Source organism: Eumetopias jubatus, unplaced genomic scaffold (assembly GCF_037043125.1).
Source record: "Eumetopias jubatus isolate StellerSeaLion01/CBP00866 unplaced genomic scaffold, mEumJub1_p1.0 scaffold_4, whole genome shotgun sequence".
NCBI classification, from domain to species: domain Eukaryota; kingdom Metazoa; phylum Chordata; class Mammalia; order Carnivora; family Otariidae; genus Eumetopias; species Eumetopias jubatus.
The window spans coordinates 124267885-124289687 of record NW_028274810.1 but is presented as its reverse complement, the minus strand read 5'-3'; the positions used below and the strand labels follow the sequence as shown (position 1 = coordinate 124289687).

The 21803-nt window shown below is 43.3% G+C and overlaps 1 protein-coding gene across 1 annotated transcript in view; it reads left to right on the top strand.

Moving 5' to 3' along the window:
- Nucleotides 1–21803, top strand: part of FER1L6 (fer-1 like family member 6) — a 114515-nt gene that overhangs the window by 25881 nt on the left and 66831 nt on the right. Inside the window, exons 12-17 of the mRNA XM_028105671.2 lie at nucleotides 545–725; nucleotides 5443–5563; nucleotides 8223–8323; nucleotides 11678–11768; nucleotides 14922–15041; nucleotides 16406–16558. Coding sequence (XP_027961472.2) covers nucleotides 545–725; nucleotides 5443–5563; nucleotides 8223–8323; nucleotides 11678–11768; nucleotides 14922–15041; nucleotides 16406–16558 — 767 coding nt within the window. The remainder of the gene's footprint in view (nucleotides 1–544; nucleotides 726–5442; nucleotides 5564–8222; nucleotides 8324–11677; nucleotides 11769–14921; nucleotides 15042–16405; nucleotides 16559–21803) is intronic.

Genomic DNA, 21803 nt, shown 5'->3' with positions numbered 1-21803 from the left:
GATTCAGAAAGGACTTGGATTACTAATCCCTAGTTCTATTACTCCTAGGCTCACTTAATTTCTCTGGGTCTCATCTATGAAATGGGAATAGCGATAACTCTTCATAAAGCTATTGCAAGAGTGTAATGAATTAAGGCTTGTGAAGTCCTGTGCATATTGTAGGTGCAGTTATTATAACTCCCAACGATCTTCCTGGGCTGATGTACAGCTGGGAAAATCTTTCCAAGAAAGAGCATTCCATCAGAGAAGGTCTTGATTCCCATCAGGAGGGTGTCCTTCCAAGGAGCAGAAGGAAGTGGAGATGGAATCCAGTTAATTTGTGACTTAAGTAGTTTTTACAAAAGAGAACATGAGACGGATGTAGATGATGACTCACCATCACTGTCAATCTTATTTCTTTGGTCTGACCGTCACACTTCCCACCTTCATACTGAGATCTTATTTCTCTGTCCTGGGAGGATATGACTTTGGATCCCTTTATGCCGAGTAGCCTGATTCTGCTTGTTGACACCTGACCTCTCTCCCCTTGCTACTGTCTCTATAGGTAATTTTGGGAATCTGCTTGATGGAGGGTCCCATTATGGGAGTAAGAAGTCAGCTCAATCAGCTGAAGAGGACAGCCTCCCACTCCTGCATGAAGGAGAAGGGGATGCAGCCCACAATGTTGTCATCCCTACGGTCTCTACCACTCACCCAGAGAAGCCACTTGTGACAGAGGGAAACAGGTAGGAGACACAGTAAGGGAGAACAGCCAGGGTTCTGACAATAGGAGTCTGACCTGTTTCTGGGACTGTTTGATTCAGTTCTTCCCTAGGACCAGAAACATCATTTTTTAGTCTTAGTCATGGGAGCAAGGCACGAACAGGGGCAACATGGTCATTGCCACTCTACTGAATCTTCAGTGACACGTTGACAACTCTCCAAATGTCACATCCAGGTAATTCATCTAAGGGCAGGACAATGATGATGGCTATTATTACCATATCTTTTTAATTTATTTATTTTTTTATTGTTATGTTATGTTAATCCCCATACCTTACATCATTAGTTTTTGATGTAGTGTTCCATGAATCATTGTTTACATATAACACTCAGTGCTCCACGCAGAACGGGCCCTCCTTAATACTCATCACCAGGCTCACCCATCCCCCCACCCCCCCTCCCGTCTAGAACCCTCAGTGTGTTTTTCAGTACCATATCTATAACTTTAAAGCATAACAAGGTGGGAAGGTCAGAATTTAACATTTCACTCCAAACCCTATTAATAGTCACTACATTCATCTGAGTTCTGTGCTATTATGTAAATGGGATTATGGGATACATCATTTCTTATCTTGATTTTGCCGCAGTCAGACTAAAGAACTCAAAAACAAAAACAAAAACTGTCAGCCACCAGAAAAGACCATTTCAGAAAACATCTGGGGTACCTCCATGCATACTCACTGATTTTTAACCCACATAGCCTTCCAACAGGCAAAGAGAAGTAAAATTCTAGAATTCTGTTGTAAGAAAGTGGTGTCGAGCATCAGCCACATGATTTAAAGGAAGAGAAAGCCAGCAAGAGTCTTCTGAGTTCTGAGGCTTGTGCCCTGAGAGAAGCTTTAGCCTCTCATTGGCTTCTCATAAGAGAACCTAGTTTCCCCCCTTTGTATGTGAGGAGATTGGAACCACATTGCTGGTGCTCTTCACTTTCTCTGCTCTTCCCAATCTAGACACTCTCTCTGGGCACAGACCCATGGCTTACTGAGCACTGTCAGGATAACAAGGACTCCCCAAAGCATTTCCCCAGACAGCCCTCTTCCCCGAGCAGCAAATCCAAACACCGCACTTGGGTGTCCCAAAGTTGCAGCAGGTTCATTGTCTCCATACATAACGTTTCTCCTCTTCCTATCTTTCCCATCCATTGGACTCGTCTTACCATTCCCTGTGTCCTCTGAACCACAAATCAAAAAGTTGTCAGCTGCCCTCTGTTCCCTTCCTTCCCACATCCAGTCAGCAATGAAGTCTGGTCAATTCTGGTTCTCAAGAATTTCTCATACAGATGGTCATTTCTTTAATTCTGGCCATTGGCATCTTTGTCCTGGATTATTCTAGAAACTTCCTACCTGGCTCGGATCTTCAAGAAATTCACCAAACTGTCTATCAGACCCCGTTACTCTGACATCATTCATTGGTGCTTTTGGCTTTCAGGATTATTTTCAGAGGCCACACCTTGTTATTTCCGTCCATATCTACTTCTCTACCATCATCTCTAGTCCCCAAACTCTGCCATTCCTCCGGCCATGCAGTGTCTCTGGTGGTTCTTCAAATGTGTTCGGCTGTTTGCTGCTTCTGGGCCTTTGAGCATGCTCTGCCCTCTGCCAGGCAACAAGCCCCCTTGTCACAACTGCTGGTTCCCATTAGCCTTCAAGGCTAAGCCCACATTCCCTTCCCTGAATCCCAAGTCTGATGTCTCCACCAAGCACCGATCATACTTCATTAAGATGTTTTTACTTGTTCGCCTCCCTGTGAGACCATGAGCATTCTGAGGACACAGACCATGTCATAGTCACCTGTGTATCTTCTCCTCTCCAAGCCTGGAATGTAGTAGATCCTCATAAATGTTTTTGAGTGAGTTAAGGAATTACCATAACTGAGTTGGGCACAGGGTACTAAGGGTGCAGAGAGAGGAGGCAGATAACTTGCTTTCCCTGGGGAGGAGGTGAGGAGTTGATAAAGGTCACAGAAAAGGCAACATCTTAAAGAATGGGAAGGGCCTTAAGCAGTGGAAAGAGAGTGTTTGGGACAAAGTATGAAGGAGTGAGTGGAAATAATCTTAGCTGTTTATCTGCTCATTTTTTAGTGTTTCCTATACTTTCTAAATCCTGTCCCTCCCATGGACCACCTACCTTGGGATGTTTTTTTGGCTCCCTGGCAGCCAGAGTTGGTTGTCCAACCTCCTTTCCACATACCCAGCAAGGAACCCAAACTTCCCAGTCCTTTGATGGCTTCTCTGTCTATTCTCAAAACTGAGTTGATCAATGAGTGGATCCTATGCCTGGATTTGCAACTCAGGGAGACTTTTCTGACACTACTCAGAGGTACTGTGCATCCTTTCACGGGGACCAGGCAGTAAAAACCTCTCCACTTGTTGGACTAGCCCCATTGTTGACAATGGGTGAGAATGTCAGGAGGTCTAGTGTGGGAACAGTTTGGGAGGAAATGAGAAGTCTCAAAGCACCCTTGGATGGATCTCATATTAGTGCTGGCCAAGTGGCTCAAGGAGACCCAAATGAATCATGCTATGTTTCTTGGACTTTCTGTCTCTCAGAAATATTGCTCAGTCACTATATTGAGCCTCTGTCCACACAGTGGAAAACTGAGGTGGCAGCAGCTGAATTGGAAGATCCTATGTCTATAATAGATACACATGTGCACGCGCACGCACACATGCATGCACATGCACACAGGCACAGGTACATAGTCACTTGATTTGCGTGTTACCTTCATTAAAATACCTCCTTGCATTTCTTCTGGGCTTTCCTGTTTTACAAAGCACATGCATTTACATACGATTTCTGTATTGGGCTGGAGTTCAGGAGTGAGATTAGAGCACAGGACATCCCATGGCGGTTCATCATTTCATTCTCAGGACTCTAGGGCTACCCTTACCCAAAGTCACAAGGCTGGTCTTGTGTCAGGGCAGCCATTCCAACTGGCAGGCTTCTCTTCCCACTGGCAATATGGTGCCCTCATGGTGTCCTCCAATCTGCCCTGCTCCATCTCTACTGAGTTTGCCTGAGACCCACAGCATCCCAGTCCCAGACCCAGTAAGACTAGGAGGACTCTGGGAATCCAAGAGACAAAGGCCCTGAACATCATTAGCCCAAAATAATCTGAACCATAGAAACCTGGGAACAAAGGACGATATTGGGTGAGAATGTATCTTACAGGATTCTTGGTGCAATAATTTTAAAAGAAGTGAAAGAACAGTTTGATTTCTAACTTATTTATTTATTTTTTGTTCTCCTGTTATAATAACAATCTCAGGCTCTGCCAAGAATTTATTTGGCTTCTCTTCTAAATTGATGCCTGCTGATGTATTTTCTGCAGAACAGACTATAGGACACCTTTGCTAACTTTATGGTATCCAGAAGAAATTTGGTTTGTAGATCTAAAAAGAACAACCATCCATTCTTTCAGGATGAAGTTCTCTTTAGTTTTTTGGAATGGAAACAAAGCTTTCTCTCCCTCGGTGTCTCCTCTCTCAGCCTCTCTAGGTGTGTGACTCCAAACACTGCCCACGTTTATAGGGCCACATGTCTCACCCTGCCCATTCCACGAACTTTGCCTTGGCCTTCCTTCCACATTTGTCTTCTCATAGTCCCGGCTGTTAGTGGGAAAATTACAGGGGGTTTGGGGAAAACTTAGTCAAGCATATAGCTGTCATTAGACAGGAACTTCAACTTTTCGCCACAGTTCTCCCACCTTACCTGCCTCACCCCATCCCTTTCTTTCCTGGGGACCAAAACTGACAAGTTAGTTCCTTCTTTTGTGTCTTCAGTCTCACCGGGTTAACTGTCTTTTTCTCATCAGCATTTAAACATATCCAACCATCACCCTCAAAAATTTCCTTTGGCTCCACATCTCCCCTTTTAGCTATATCGCACCCTCTTGTCCCTTCTTAACCAAGCAGGTTACCTGCATTATCAACACCAGTGCCTGGCAGCAATAAATATTGGATGCATGGATAGATGGATGGATGGACAGTTGGATGGATGGATGGATAGATGCACGGATGGACAGATGAATGAATGGATGGATGGATGGATGGATGGATGAGCGGATGGATGCATGGATGCTTAGATGGATGGATGGATGCATGGATGGACAGATGAATGAACGGATGGATGGATGGATGGATGGATGGATGAGCGGATGGATGCATGGATGCCTAGATGGATGGATGGATGCATGGATGGCGACATGGTTGCTGCAGTTTAGACTGAGGCACATGCTTCATCCTCATTGATAATATATTACGCTCTTACAGTTCTCTAGCCATTTCATTCACATCTGTTACCTTGGTTGATTTTCACATAGTGCGTAGCTTACAGACATTAAAGGGAACATGTTAGTTTTTCTCCCTTCTTTCCTCTCTCAACTGGAAAGGGAAGTTCCTCCTTGCAGAAGTCTTGCCTGATAAACCCCACCCCCTGGTGCTCCCCTTTAGGCTTTGCCCTGGGTCTGATGGCTGTAGCTGTTAATCCCTCTCCATTGTCGCCAGTATCTCTCCATTGTTTATTGTTCATGGTCCCCGATCAGAATAGAGTTAATTGTTTGATTGTTTTGTCACCACCCCTCCCCACCCCACTCAGAATGTTTAAAACATGAATATGTGGCTGGAATTGCCTGAATAATACCGATTGCCAACTAACATCCAGACCTAACTTGTTTTCACAGGAATTACAACTATTTGCCTTTCGAGGCCAAGAAGCCCTGTGTCTATTTCATCAGTGCTTGGGGAGACCAGACATTTAGGCTGCACTGGTCCAACATGCTGGAGAAAATGGCGGACCTGCTGGTAGGTGACACTCACAGGTGATGGATTTGAACATTAGGCAGCAAAAAGGAATCTTTTTATTCATCCAGGAGAGGGTCTTGACCTCAGTTTAAATACAAATAAATTGCAGCTGCTGCTTTGGCGGGCACATAGTTCCTAACCCTGTGGACCCAGGGGAATGAGAATACATCTTGACTTTAAATAGAACTACCTGGATTGGAATACCTGCTCTGCTTCTTAACGTTATAGGACCTAGGGATAGGCTGTTTTCCTAATCTCCAAAGGGCAGGAGATTGACAACTTTCTCACCAAATTGGTAGATCCTGGCTTCAACTCATATAAAATTCTAAGTCCTTAACATGGTAGAGAATCACCTACAAGATGAAGTCCTGCCACCTCTCCAGTCCTGCCTCTCACACGCTTTCTCCTTTGTTCCAAGCACACTGGACTTCTGGTTTTTTGAAGAAATGAAGCTTCTTTAATGCCTCATAGCCACCTCTGTGCTGTTCACCCATCGTGAGCTACTTCTCCCCTCCACGCTGCTCCTGTGTCACCCATCAACCTCCACAGCTCAGTTTCAACTACTTCTCAGAGAAGCCTTCTGGCTTCTCCCCATTATCCTCTCTCGTAATACCCTGTGCTTTACCCTCAGAGCTTTCTGCATTATACAATTGATTTGTGTGCTTATTTGTTCAATAACCATTTCCCACTGTTCTGTGGCATCTGGCGTAAGACCTGGCGCCTGAAAGGGGCCAAGAGTTATTCGAGGGATTGAACATGTGGAAGTACTTATGACCGTGTCAATATGCAGTGACTGCTGGCTTGCTCCACCCAACCCCGGGGAGGAAGGCAGCCCCGGGATCTCTGCTTCTTTGGGCTCCTGAGCCTGCCCTTTGGTGTCTGTGCCTGCTCTTTTTTTTTTTTTTTTTAAGATTTTCTTATTTATTTGACAGAGAGAAAGACGGTGAGAGAGGGAACACAAGCAGGGGGAGTGGGAGAGGGAGAAGCAGGCTTCCCGCCGAGCAGGGAGCCCGATGTAGGGCTTGATCCCAAGACCCTGGGATCATGACCTGAGCCAAATGCAGACGCTTAACAACGGAGCCGCCCAGGCGCCCCTGTGCCTGCTCTTATATTTCTCTTCGTGCCCTCTCCATTCTGTCCCACCATGGCTCACCAGATGACCCTCTCTTTCCATGAAAACCTATGTTAGGGAAAGAACGAATTTCTCTCTCTCTCGTTTGCTTTATCATTCTGTCTCTAGTTGTGTGAAACAAAGTTTCCTCTCTGGCCTTGGGGAGGGATTCCAGGCATCATGGAGGTAGAGTCTGAAGGTGCTGGAGGATGCTTGGTCTGATGTCACATTATGTGGAAGCCGTAGACTCGCTTTGTAAGGTTGGTTTTGCTTCTCCTCAGGCCAAAGAGATAGTTTATTTCTAAAAGGCTTGACAAACGAGAATGTTTCCCTAGAGGCCATAGCTGCCTTTACCATTCATTTCTAATTCCTTTCTCAGTGCCAGGATCCCTGCCATGCTTGGCATATCACAGCTAACATGATTGAATATTTACTAAGCACTAAGCTGTGTTTGAAGAAGTCCACGCCTCCCTATGGTGCTATAGGTGGGCACTTTTATTACCTGAGTTTACAGGAAACTGGGCATAAGGGGGTTAGTGCACTTATAAGGATAGAACCTGGATTTGAACAGAGGTAGTTTGACCCTACGCCTAAATTTTTAACCACTCCACAATTTGCCTGTTCTTACAGTGAAGGGGAGAGAGGGAAACATATGTCCCCAGACATCAAACTTTGATGTGTGGTAGAGAATGTAGTTTCTGTCAGTTCCAGCAGAGCAGTGATAACATGTATATTTTGAGTGCTGTATCCTTCCAAGCCACTGGATGGAATACTAGAATTTAGACCTAAAAAGAAAAGAATGGTTATTAAATATACAAGCATGTAGCCATTGTCATATGCAACCTGTCCTCCTCCCCTATAACACCTCACCCACCGCCCAAACCCCTACAATCAGAAGAATTGATAACCCTTGGAATTTAGGATTATTCAGTATTACTATATTCCCATATAACCAAATGACTTTAACATTGCTTTTGAAGTTTTTTTTTTTTTTTTTAAGATTTTTTATTTATTTATTTGACAGAGAGAGAGATAGCGAGAGCAGGAACACAAGCAGGGGGAGTGGGAGAGAGAGAAGCAGGCTCCCCGCCGAGCAGGGAGCCCGATGTGGGGCTCGATCCCAGGACCCTGGGACCATGACCTGAGCTGAAGGCAGACGCTTAACGGCTGAGCCATCCAGGTGCCCTGCTTTTGAAGTTTTTTAAAATCATATCTTATTTACTCTACTTTGTTAGGTATTTCTTGACATTAGGTTCCCCACGGGGTAGACTCTAAATAAATGGTTCCCCATTCGAAAATGATTTGGGATAGAAATGATGAGTTTGAACAATGCAGGAGAAGATTTGTATTTAGACTGATTCCAGTTAAGAAAAACGAGGTTCAAAGTTAGAATGCAGTAGCATTTCCCAGATCAGACACAAGAAAATGGAGGAATTCTTCCTTCATTTTTAAAACACAAAATCAGCAAAATATGGTATCTGAGATATCAGTGTCTCCATTACAGTGTCTCCTTCCACTCATCCCTCCACCTCTGTGGTTTGTTTCCAGGAAGAAAGCATAGAAGAAGTGAGAGAATTGATCAAGATTTCAGAGAAAGCATCAGAAGAGAAAATGAAGTCGGTGCTCTGTGACTTCATCAGTCAAAGCAGGTACGGGGAGAGACAGCTGGTATATGTGTTACTGAGCTTATACGGAATCAGCTTTTAATTACCTCAGAAAATAGTTCATTTTCCATGAATTCAGATGGGCATTTTATAGTGTTCTATCCATCTTTATTTTGTTCAGTAATTGAGCTGACACTTCTGGGCTCACTGTTGCTTCCTGACACTTAACTAAAGCATAAAGCAAAGGGGGAAAAAATGAAAGAGAAGAAAGGAAAGACCCACTGCAGAGATAAACAAGAAAAATGCTAGAAACATTAAGTCCAGCACACTTCTTTGCACTTGGTAGCTACTCACCAACTATTTGACAATTAGATGGATAAGTTATACCAAATACCGTTTAATGGAATTTTTTTATATAACACAATAAGCACCAACTAAGGACTCTGATTCCAGGTAGCCAAAAATATAATAAGAGATTTTAAAATAGAGTATACTAGTTGCTTATTATGGAGTAACAAATGACTTCCCAATTTAGCGGCTTAACACAGTATTGATCTCAGTTTATGTGGGTCAGGAGTCCAGGTGTGGTTTAGTCAGGTCCTTTGCCAAGAGCCTCTCAGAGACTATGGTCAAGGCATTGACTGAGGCTGCAGTTACCTTGAGGCTCCCAGTGGGCAGGGTTCACTGCCAGGACCACTCACATGGTTATTTGTGGAACTCAGTTCTTCATGGGCTGTTGGATTGAGGACTTTCAGTTCCCTGCTGGCTCTTGGTTGGAAGTCAGCCTTAATTCTTTACCATGTGGGCTACCTCTCACAACATGGCAGCCGACTTCATCAGAATGAGCAAGCTAGAAGAGTCAGAGAGAACATGCCAGCAAGGTGGAAGTCATGGTCTTTTATGATCTAATCTTGGAAGTGATAGCCCATCACTCTTTTTTTTTTTTTCCCATTATGTTATGTTAGTCACCATACAGCACACCATTAGTTTTTGATGCGGTGTTCCATGATTCAGTGTTTGCATCACTCTTGACATTATGATCAAGTCACTAGGTCTACTGCACATTCAAAGGGAGGGAATTACCCAATGGCAAGAAGAGCAGGAGAAGGAGGTCACTGAGGGCCATTGTAGGGGCTGCCTATCACATAAGGAAGTAACCTGGACTAACGCTTGAAATTAATTAGCTCAAGACTTGGACAAAGATGAGAATTTGTCATAATGGAAGCAATGACGAAGGGGCAGAGATTTATTTGATGGAAGGCAAAAATTAGTAGATAAGGGTAGCTAAGGAGCTAAATTCTGGTGTTCTGCTTTGTAAGTTCTCTTTCCTAATCTCTCAATTACCCCACATTTTTGCTTTAAGAAAGGGAAGCAAACAAATAAATATATATATTTATTTCTACCTATCTTTCCTTCTCATTTCTCATTATAGAAGCAGTATGTGTCAGTGCTACTCTTGCTGTGAGCTAAGTGCCACCTGCAATTCTCTTTAAGCGTCTTTGAAAAGCTTCATGATCTCATATTTTTAGAAACCGTTTGGGGGCAAATTATAGCTCAGTAACTTTCCATATTAGGGGGTTACTTGGAGTGATAATCCTTCCCCTTTCTCTTCAATTTACAAGCAACTGAACACATATTTATGAGGATCAGACAGAGCTCAAGTTGTTAGTTTTATATCTGGTAATCTTGGATTTGAGAAAGCACCTGAGGTCAAGGTGGGCTTCCTGTTTCCCCCACACACACCCATTTGTGGTTAAGCAGCTGGACTTCCGGGTCTCCCCCTCCCCCCTGGAGAAGATACAGGCCACTTGCCACGTGAAGGTGAGGAGGCCGTCCACAGGCCACAGCAGGCTAGGTCTGAAAGATGAAGAATGAACGGAAACAGGTGCCATGGTAATTTACTCTGATTCTGGTGAGGAAATCAATGGTTTCCCCTGCTGTGAGAAAGGGAGAGAGAACTCAGAAGTCAGAAGCGTCCATCATGTCTCCTTGAGCTGGTCCATCCTGGGAGTGGAATGGAATTTCTTGTGGCTCTCAGAAAGGTAGACATGTAGCAATAAGATGCCTTCCTCAAAATAGAATCCTTTTTACTCTTTTTAAAAATTAAGAGAACATTTAACTTGACTAGCATGTCCACAGAGAATTTCTGGTGAGGTTTCTAATTGCGCTGACATGGGAGCCCTCACTGAGAGGTGCGGCATCTTCGACTTCCCCTTTGGTTTCCTTGTTTCCTTTTGTTTCTCCTTGATTTTCTAAACCACAGTATTACTGCTCATCTTACCAAAAAAAGTATAGAAATGTATAAAGAAAAAGTGTTCTCAATTCTCTCTCCAATCCCACTCTCTGGAGACAAGTGTGATTTGTCCTCCTAGATTTTTTCCCTGTGTGTTTGCAAACCCACACATTCCTAAAAACACTATATTTTTTTTCACAAATGATGCACACTTTGTTTAGCACACTGTTTTTTCCACTTTACAACTTATGCTGGCATATTTCTATAGTAGTATTACGATAGTCCTCAATATTTAACTGTGTGCTATATATCACATATTCAACTGGTCCCTGATATATTAGTTGTTTCTACTTATTTCCTACTATAAACAATGCTATGATAAGCATTACTGTGTGAACATCTCGCAGAAATTTTTAGTTGTTTTTGAAGAACAGAATTCTAGTTTAATTTTTGGATCAAATTATACAGACATTAAATTTTGACAAGTGCTATCAAATTGTCTCTTAAACATTATAACAATTATTGGAGAAGAGTGACTATTTCCCCCACCAACCTAGAATATTATCCAATTTTTAATAAGGGAAAATGGTATTGATTTTAATTTGCTTCTGTTATCGCTAATGAGGACAATATCTTGTTTCCCCAAGTTTTAAAGCCATTTTATTTCTTCTTCAATTGCATTTATAACCTCTACCATTTTATTGAGCACATTTTTAACATCATCCCTCAAAATGTTACTACTCAGTCTTTTGTATAGTTTTTAACATGTGAGGACATATCCCAGTATTGAGTCTAAAATATTTTTTACATACAACTTTTCAGGAAACTCTTGGTATGTGTTAAATGTGTAAGATGATGGAAAACGGCATTAATTAGTGTTTGTTGTGACCTTGGATAGCGATCATAACGGACATATACATGAAAGAGAGTAGGAAAACAAGCATCTATTCCCCCAAACTAATGTGGGGTCTGGGCATCATTTCCATTCCTCATTTTGTCTCTTAGAAAAGTTAGCACACCACTGCTTAATTCTAAATGAGAAATCTTGGGTCTGTGGCTTCATCAACTTTCCCATTGTATTGCAGAAAGTATTTTTGCAAATCTCTGGAATTACATAAATGGATTTTCACTAAGTAGGTTTCAAAACTGTTATTCTTCCCTTATAGTGTCTTTATCTCTGAAGCAGAGAAGAAACCCAAGATGTTGAACCAAACCACCTTAGATAAGAAACGACTTACGCTCTGTTGGCAGGAGCTGGTATGTGAAAATCTATTTATACTTTGAACAGAATTGAAACATGTGCTTTAGAAATAAACCTCACAGATGAGGTATAGGTCATAGACCAGATGAGGATAAGGTTCTAAAGGTTATACATTTGCGTGATGTAGAAGCATGAGTGAGAACTGCATAAGTTGGAAAGGAACTAGCATTTATTGACCGTTTATAAGAATGATTTAGAAGCCCACCAGTCCTACATCCTATTCTGATGGATTTCTCCCTTGCCTATTTTCTTGACATCTGTATTTTGTCAAAGGCTCTTTGACTTGACCTTTTGTCTCACAAATGGAGGGAACCCCCCCCAAAAAAAACCTGTTCTTCCCCTCTTCGGTTCCCTTCCATTAAGAATTGTGTGAAGAGTTGTAAGCCTTCTTGACAACGGGGCAGGAGCGCTGTGTCCGTAACGCTGCATGCCTCACCGATCCTCAGTCCCCGTCGCATGAGTGATGGCTGAGAAATGCCAGACCAAGTCAGACCCTGGATTATCTCACCTCAAAACTTCAGTTCCAGCAGTGGTACCAAGGGACGTTTTGAACAAGGCCATGATAATCCTGCAAAGAAAAATTACTCAGTGTTTGACTGGTGAGGGACATTTATAAGATGTGAGTGGGTCCCAGAGAGGTTAAATGATTTTTTAAAGGTCACAGCTAATTAATCGTAGTCTATACACTAAAACCCAAGTCTCTAAACTGGTTTACCTTTCTTTCCAGAATAATAAACAAAGGTTTGTATACTCCTCCTCTGGACTCCAAGGGAGGCCAGATTTTCACTATATAGAAGATCTTCCTCCTACCCCAATTCTTCTTTAGCATTTCTTCCCTGTCTCTGCAACATCCATCCTCTACACATATTGCCCACAGAGCTCTGTTTTCTTCTTATCATCCAATAGTCCTTGGCCTGAACGAGTCCACGAGTTTGATATCTTGTAGTGGCCCACCTCTCCCTCCTCATCTCTGGACCTCTATTTCCACCTTCCTAGGGGACACATAACCTGCTTGTCTCACAGTGCCTCCAGCTCAACCCATCCTATTAAACCCATCAGCTTCCAGTCTAACCTTGTTCTACATCCTGTATTAGCACCACCAGCTACACTTGTTGCTCCAACCAGGAGCCTGGACTCAACTTCGAATCTTTATTCCTAACCCTCGACAATCAATTTGACTGTAGGCCCATTGATTGCTCCCCTTAAAGACTCTGGAACATGCTCCACTTCTTCATCTGCAGAATCGCTGCCTAAACTGACTTCCTTAGCACCCACTAGGCCCAGTCTACTGCAGTAGGCTTTCTTCAGTCCATCTTCCATCCCACAACCAGAATGGTCTTTCTAAAACACAAACCTGATTAAATTGCCATTGCTTCAAAAATCGCTGACACCTGTCAGTCCTACATACCCCGCAGCTGCAATTGGTTCCTTTGTTTGGACTGTCCTTTTTCATCTTCTTCTTCTCTTTTAAGAATTTATTTATTTTATTTTATTTTTCAAACTCAATTAGCCAACGTTTGGTACATCATTAGTTTTTGATATAATGTTCAATGATTGATTAGTTGAGTATATCACCCAGTGCTCAACATATCTCGTGCCCTCCTTGATGCCCATCACCCAGTTACCCCATCCCCCCACCCACTTCCCTTTCTGCAACCCTCAGTTTGTTTCCCCGGGGTCCACAGTCTCATATGGCTTGTCTCCCTCTCTGATTTCTTCCCCTTCAGTGCCCCCCCGCCACCCCTATTGTCCTCTGCACTATTCCTTATGTTCCACATATGAGTGAAACCATATGACTCAGCTCAAATGTCATATCATCTATAAAATCTAGCTCTGTCTCTCTCTGGTCCCCTGATATTCTGCACATATATTGCTTTCAGCTCACCAAACTGTCAGAGTCTCAGGGAGAGGAAGCCTGTGTCTTCTTCCCCTGTCCTAGGCCTTGGCTCCTAGGATAGTGCCTGGTCCGTAGCAGGTATTCAGTCGCCCCGTCAGCATGAACATAAGGCTTTCCATGGGCCAGGCCCTGTGCTAGGTGCTGGGAACACAGAGCTGTAAGGACTTGGTCCTTGCCCCTGAGAAATTTATTGATTGACTGGCTTATTCATTCCACAAACATTTATTTAACACCTGCTGTGTGCCAGGAACTCTGCCAGACACTGAGAATAAGTAAGAACAAAGTAAGAACAAGCCAGAGGAGGTCCCTGACCAGTGGAAGTTTATATTCTAGTGGAGTAGACAGAAGACAGAGAGGTAAACAACAAATAAACAAAGATGAGTATAGGTTATGATTATGAAGGAAACTTTGTAAGGCCACGGTGATCAGGAGAATGTGGGGGACATGAGGCAGTGGTGATGTTTAAGCTGAGGCTTCAGAAGAAACGAGCCATGCAGAGTCCAAGAAGGACATTTGAGCAAGAGGAAAGCCCCCACACACTAGTCTTGAGGATGGACAGCGTGGCATATTTTGGATCCCCTTGAGGATCCGTGTGCCGGCGGCCCAGCGTATGAAGCAATACAAGATGAAACAGAGAATAGGCCAGGCCCACTTATGCAGTGTTTCAGAAATCACTGGAAAGTGTTTGGGGGGTTTCCTGAGCACAAAAATGTGGCTGAATGCTGGTTTGGTCTGGAAGCAACCCCCAAGCCTCTAGAAGAGGTAGTGAGAGCTATGACGAAGGATGTGGGTTCTGGACTCCACTGGGGATCCGCTCCGGCTGGGCCTCTCTGTCCAGTATTACTCTCTCTCCTCGGCTATGGTACCCACCCTGGAAAGCTGCTGTGAGGAGCAATGAGCACTAATTCCACAGCCTGGCACAGAGTAAGAACTCAATGCATTTTAGTTACTTTTTTCTGAGAGGGCCTGGATTTGGGTCCTGGCTAATAGAGTTTTGGGACCTTGACAGACCTCTGACTTCTCTGGGCCTTGACTTCTCATCTGTCAAACAAAGGTGAGATGATATTCGCTGCCTCCATATGCCTATGAAATTTTTGTTAAATGGGCAGCATGCACACTGGCAGGCCCTGAACCAGCCTCATGAGTGGCTCAGTGTGGAACTTACAAGCACCTTCAGGATTCTCCAGCAACAGGATAGTACTTGTTGTCCAGATTTCTGGAAAGATCTACACTCACTCTTGTCTTGTTTCAGGAAGCAATGGCCGGGGAGGCCAAGGGGATCATTCAGCAGCAGAAGAAAAAGTTCTCTCTTGATGAAATGATCCATGAAGCAGAAAACTTTGTGGAAAAAATCCGCTTCCTTGTCGATGAGGTAATAACTCTAAAGGCAAACTTCCTTTGGGAGATTAGACCAATTGTATTCCTAGTGAGGTTTGAATGTTTGATGAGGATGCAAGATGGAGACAAGTGCTTTCTTCCAAGCCCTGCTGAGCTGAGCAGGCACAATTTAGTTTAGGGGTGAGAACAGAGATTTTTGAATCAAGCCAAAAATGTACAGCCTCATTGATTTTTAAATGAAGCCTGAGTATTCAGCAGAAATAAGAAGCATGTTCCTTAATGGAATCAAGACAAGTCAAAGGAAGTATGGGACCTTTGATAAGTTTTCAACTGTAAGAGAATTTAAACTCATATCCAGCAAAAGTCAAAACAGCATCTCATTTTAAAGTTGAAATCTTTTGTGACTTCTAGAATGATCTAAAAAGCTCCTCATATTTGCTTTGGTCAGATACCAGGTTTTGTGTGGGAAGATTTCAAGGAGAGGTACAGCCCTACTCCTTCTGTCAATCTCAAAAGTTGTATTTCTTGTTGCAACTCTGTCATTCCCTGGGGACAAAATAAGCAGTGAGACAGGAAGTTAGGTTAGTAAATGCAGGAATTTTATTAAGCACCCAGAAGGTTTAAACCAAGCATCAGGACTTCAGGTCTGTGACTGACCGACCCTCTGGCTAGGAAAACCCCCTTACTGATGCTTCTGTTTCCATTATCAAGAGAGAGGGGATGCCCTCTTTGGGAACAAATGACACCAGAGGATTATAGGGTTAGAAAGACAGAACACAGAGCCTAAGAAAGCCAAAGCATAGTTTATGCCAGTGTACCTCCCTTTTGATTTGGTAGCTATGTTGGCTCAGAAATGTGCATTTCAAACACTCACAGCATAATGCGCCTCTTGGCAGGGAATTCTGCGATTCCTGTCTTGATTAGCTCAATTTTAAAGTAGAATTTTATGTGCAATTTAGTCGAGTTTCTCGTTCATGGATTTTTGTTTTTGCTTTTTCATTTGAATATTCTGGAATGTTACCTGGCTTTTAGGGGGAACCAATGATTGAGAATGAATCATTATTACATGATTACAAAAAAAGCAAAAACAAAGGGGAAGATGTTTTGTTCCTTAGACGGAGATACGTAGACCACCAGAGATGCCAAATCATGGGTCCAACTTGCATAGCCTTAAAGCACAAGAGCACAGTTGGGCATATAGGGTTTACATGTACTTGTAAGTCATGACATAGGTTTTCTCAAAGAAGCTACACTTAACTTGCTTGCTTGCATAGATGTTTAAGTGGCTAGATGGTTTAAGTCACAGAATTTGTTTTACAGAGGGGGACTCTTTCAGGATAGGAGAACTCTGGAAGGGTACCTGTTAAGCACCAAAGCCATTCCCCTCCATTCCCACAGCCACAGCACACCATCCCCGACGTCTTCATCTGGATGCTTAGCAACAACAAGAAAGTGGCATATGCCCGCATCGCCTCCAAAGACCTGCTCTATTCCCCCATCAGGGAGCAGATGGGCAAACACTGTGGGAAGATCAAAACTCATTTCCTCAAAGTAAGTCTGCACTATTTTTAACTCAAACACAGGAAATCTCTGTTTTTCCCAAGTCTCTCAGCATTTCTAGCATGTGTCCATATCTCTGACTCTTCCCCAAAACTTTCAAAGGTCTGAGGACAGACAGCTGAAACACCTAGCCCCCTCTTGATTCAAACTGTGATTTGGTAGACCATCCTGAGGCTGAATATTTTCCAGTTTTCCAATTACCATGTCAACAGACACATAATAAAGGTGTTTTGTTTTTTTTTTTTAAATCTAGGGGGTGTACCTCAAGATTGCTTTAATTTTTATTTCTTTGATTACTAGGAGAAACAAACATTTTTCTACTAGTTTTCTCTCTACCTTTTCTCTTGTGTAATTTGTTCATGGCACCTTTTCATGTGAGTTCATCTATATTTTAAAAATAAATTGCAAGAGAAAAGGTTTGTATTTCACAGAAATACAAATCCTGTAGCTTAGGATTCCCTGGTGGCTTTCAGTTGTGAAATTTCATCTTGGGTCCATGCACCCTTCATGAGGACAGGTCACCTGATGCCTCCCCTAAAGCCTCATGAGTGGACAATCATAGATACACTCTCCAGATGGATGCTGCCGCTGACTCTAAATCAAAATTTTAGCCTTTCTTGGAGACCCTGGGTATTTTACCTCTACTACAAATTTATATCTCATAAGTAGACTCGAGCAAATCTGGAGAAGGAGTGGTTCAGAGGCTCACCACTCACCAGTGACTGACAAGAAAGTGTAATTTGACTGATTAACTCTTCCCAACTCATTGTCGACTTTCCTGGCAATTGTAGTTCCGATTTCTTGCTGTAACATAATTATGTTCTACTGCCTAAGGGTTGGGGGGGGTGAGAAGGCTCATTAACCATGCCATATGAAGAATGGGTGAAGAGATAGCAATGCTTAACTGAGAAGACTTGACAGCATGATAGAGATTTTAAGTGTTTGTAGGGCTAACACATGGATGATGAGTGTGTGTGTGTGTGTGTGTGTGTGTGTGTGTGTGTGTGTTTCCAGAGGATAGAACCGGGCCCCATGATAGCTGTGACAGGGAAATAGCTCCCTATAGGGAGGTCCATATTTGTTCTGTCCCCTTGATATAAATATGGCAGTGGGCAGCTAGATTAGATAGCCTCTAAGTGCCATCCAAATATTAGAGTCTACCTTAGATGTGATTGCTAAATGTTGGAGGCGGAAGAGGCAGTAGGGAATATTGGTTTAATGCTTGGGCTTTGAAACGAGGTGAATGTGGGTGGGAATTTGTATTGGCTTATCAGGGCTGCTATAACGAAGGACCATCAAGTGGCCTAAACAACAGAAATGTATTATCTTATAATTCTGAGATTAAGGTATTGGCAGAGCCATTCTCTCTCTGAAGGTGCTAGGGAAGCACCTGTTCTAGCTTCTGGTAGTTCCTTGGCTTGTGGGAGCATAACTACAAACTGTCCACTGTGTTTTTCCTAGAGTGTGTCTCTCTTCACATGAAGTCCTTTTTGTAAGAACCATACTCCAGTTTGACTTCATGTTAACTGTATCTGCCATGACCCTATTTCCAAACAAGGTCATATTCTAAGGTACTGGGGGTTAGGACTTCAATGTATGAATTTTAGGGGAACACAGTTTAACCTATTACAGAATTCTGGGACTAATATTTACAAGCTGTGTGGCCTTGGGCAAGTTACTTAGCATCTCTGTGTTTCCTATTCTTCCTCCATCAAATGGAGATGATGCTGAGGGTTAAGTGCATAACTGCCCATAAAGCAGACAGAGTGGACATCATCCAGAGTAATCACTCAATAAATGTTGGTATTCAAACAAATGGGCATCCAACCTCTAGAGGCCATTTCTGGAATTGTGTGCCCCTTCATATCCAGTGAAATATTTGTGGCTCTGTCTGTTGTTTTCTACCATGTGTGTAATGTGATTCTTAAACTGATCTCTGTAAAGCTGTAACTGAAAAGAACAAAATGGAAAAACATATTCCCTCTAGCTATTTACCACAAATGTCAGGGTTTCTCTTCAGCTTTCTCCATCCAAGGAATTCTGGGGTCACGAGAAGTATTTGTCTTAAAAATAGCAAATCATTTCAGAAGACTCTGCACTAAAAGTACTAGAAACTCAGTGTAAAGTTCCTCCCTCCTAAATATTTGGATGTATGCTGACTTTATTTAAAATTAGAACAAAGGACAGCTGTAATGTGAAGCCCGAGGACAGACATAACAGAGAATTCAGGACCTCTGCCCCTGGCCTTGGCTTATGTCTGTCTGTATTTTCCTTTTGCCATCAGGATTACTTTGGGTGATAGCTTTATAAATTTTGTTGAATTCAATTGCACTGACTTGATGAAACATCTTGATAAGATGATTTAGCAACACTATTTTCAGTCCAGTTTTGATTGTCACCTTGCTTTTCCTTCCCTCTCTCCACCTCTCTTGATGTCCCTTTCTTTTCACCGAAATGGTGAATCTGAAAAAAGCAGGAGTGGCACCAGGGAGGCAAAATGCTCACCCACCTGCCACTCGCTCTGGTTTCTTAGCTGAGAATTAAAAGTGCAGGAAGACAGAGCAGAGAATGCAAACCTCCCAAATCTCCAGGCTGGAGTTTCCTCAAAGTTTATGCTGTGGGACAGTTGGGCTTTCAGTGGCCCTGTGAGCTTCCATGTTCAAACCCATCTGGGAGGTTGCAGGTGCCCCCTCCTGCGGGGTCTCAAGGTGCCCATTAGCCAGGAGAGGGCTCCCAGAAGTTCTGCAGTCAGGAAACATCTCTAACCTTTACAAACCACACTTGCCAACGTTATTCATCTAGAATAGTTATTTTTTATTTTTTTTTTAATTTTATTATGTTATGTTAGTCACCATACAATACATCATTGGTTTTTGATGTAATGATCCACGATCCATTGTTTTCGTATAACACCCAGTGCTCTATGCAGCACGTGCCCTCCTTAATACCCATCACCGGGCTAACCCATCCCCCACCCCCCTCCCCTCTAGAACCCTCAGTTTGTTTCTCAGAGTCCATCGTCTTTCATGGTTCGTCTCTCCCTCTGATCCCCCCCCCCCGCTTCATTTTTCCCTTTCTTCTCCTAATGTCCTCCCTGCTATTCCTTATGTTCCACAAGTAAGTGAAACCATAGGATCATTGACTTTCTGTGCTTGACTTATTTCACTTAGCATCATCTCCTCCAGTCCCATCCATGTGGATGTAAAAGTTGGGTATTCAGCCTTTCTGATGGCTGAGCAATACTCCATTGTATATATGGACCGCATCTTCTTTATCCATTCGTCTGTTGAAGGGCATCTCAGCTCTGTCTACAGTTTGGCTATTGCGGACATTGCTGCTATGAACATTGGGGTGCATGTGTCCCTTCTTTTCACTACATCTGTGTCTTTGGGGTAAATACCCAGGAGTGCAACTGCTGGGTCATAGGGTAGCTCTATTTTTAAATTTTTGAGGAACCTCCACACTGTTTTCCAAAGTGGCTGCACCAACTTGCATTCCCACCAACAGTGTAAGAGGGTTCCTCTTTCTCCACAACCTCAGCAACATTTGTTGTTTCTTTCCCTGTCCATTTTTGCCATTCTCACTGGTGTAAGGTGGTATCTCAATGTGGTTTTGATTTGAATTTCCCTGATGGCTAATGATGATGAACATTTTTTTAAGTGTCTGTGAGCCATTTGTATGTCTTCTTCAGAGAAGTGTCATTTACAAATGTTAGGAAACTCCTTTTACTAGGGGCCCGGTTTGGGGAATATTAATCTAGAGGAAATCAAAGTGCCTCCTCTGAAGCCACATGGCCAAATAAATAGTAAATTGTAATAGTAAATCATGGTCCCTGGTTCCATGATCTTTCTTGTTTTCTAATTTTAATATACTCATAATGCTAGAGTGAACGGGACGGAATCTCTGGAACAAAATTTGCTGAGCCTAATTCTGCCCAATCCACCCACCAAAAGAACGGAGCTCTCCTGCTTGGGTCTCATCCCCACCATATCCTTAGTGGCCATAGGGTGGGAAAGGACATTCATGACCAAAAGGAAACTACGTGTGGAAAGAGCTGGATGCACTCAGAGCCCAGTGGGGAGGTGGCGCTCCACCTTCCTTTTCTCTCCGCTCCTATGAAGTCCCCCGCTCAGCTCCCTGTGAGTCCACCCCAGCTGGACTCCAGGGAGCCCCTCCTCTTGAGTCCAGTCACTTCTCTGGACCCCAACTTTCAATCCAGCTTTCCCTAGGATGCAGCACAAAGTGGTGGCTGGGTCCTGCCACAGGTTGAAACCTCTACAAGGCAAGCGCATCCTCTCTTTCTAGTACCCGCTGACCAAGTTCAGCACAGTATGTGTGAATTACCATCTCTTGTCCACATAATGAGCAGGATTCCTCATCCCTGTCGGTGTCATTCTCTTTCTTCTCTGAAAGCGTTTAGCAAATCCCTTCCTGGCATGGAATAAACGCTCACTCAATGTGAGTCTCCGTTACCACTGTTAGTTCCTGCCCCCGTGTCTCTGTTCAAGCCTTCCCTTTTCCTGCGATGCCTTCTCCACTGGTCCAACGCCTGAAGCACCCATTTAAAGCCCAGCGAAATATTTGACTCATAAAGAAAAGATGGAAACCCCTGCTACTACTTCTCTGCTCCCTTAGCCTTTTCTCTCTTACCCTTGGCTTTGCACTTGAATAAATGAATTAAAGTTAGTCTCCTTGTCTAGCTGTGAGCCAATGAAGGGGGGCCCAGAAGTGTGTCTTAGTCATTGTAATGTCCTCCTGACCCCACTGCCTCAGTAAGGCCTAATGGCACTTCAGGCAGGTGCTGAACTGAGTGGCTGAAAATCCATTCAAAGGACCCACAGCGCAACATAGAAAGGTAAACAACCACACTCAATTTTGGATTTAGATGCCCTCCACGGGTGCCTTGGGAACTGTCAGAGCAAGCTGTAGCCTCTCATGTAGGATTTTGTGATTCTCTCTGGAAAAGAAGTGGTTTGGAAGGAAGGGAAAAATATTGATAGGAAATCCGTAGAAACACTAAGAGACACTTAGCTGAGTCACCAAATTCTGGAGAGGTAACTATTCTCAGAATGAAGGTCTTGCCAGCAATCCTGAACCCAGCCAAGTCTGGGGTTTGGGATTCCTTAGTTGGGGGAAGGAGTCCCCTAATCCTGGTGACTAAGAAATAAAGAAGCCGCACTGCATTAAGTTGTATCCTCCATATCCTGAGAACACATGCACCTGTATATGCACACAC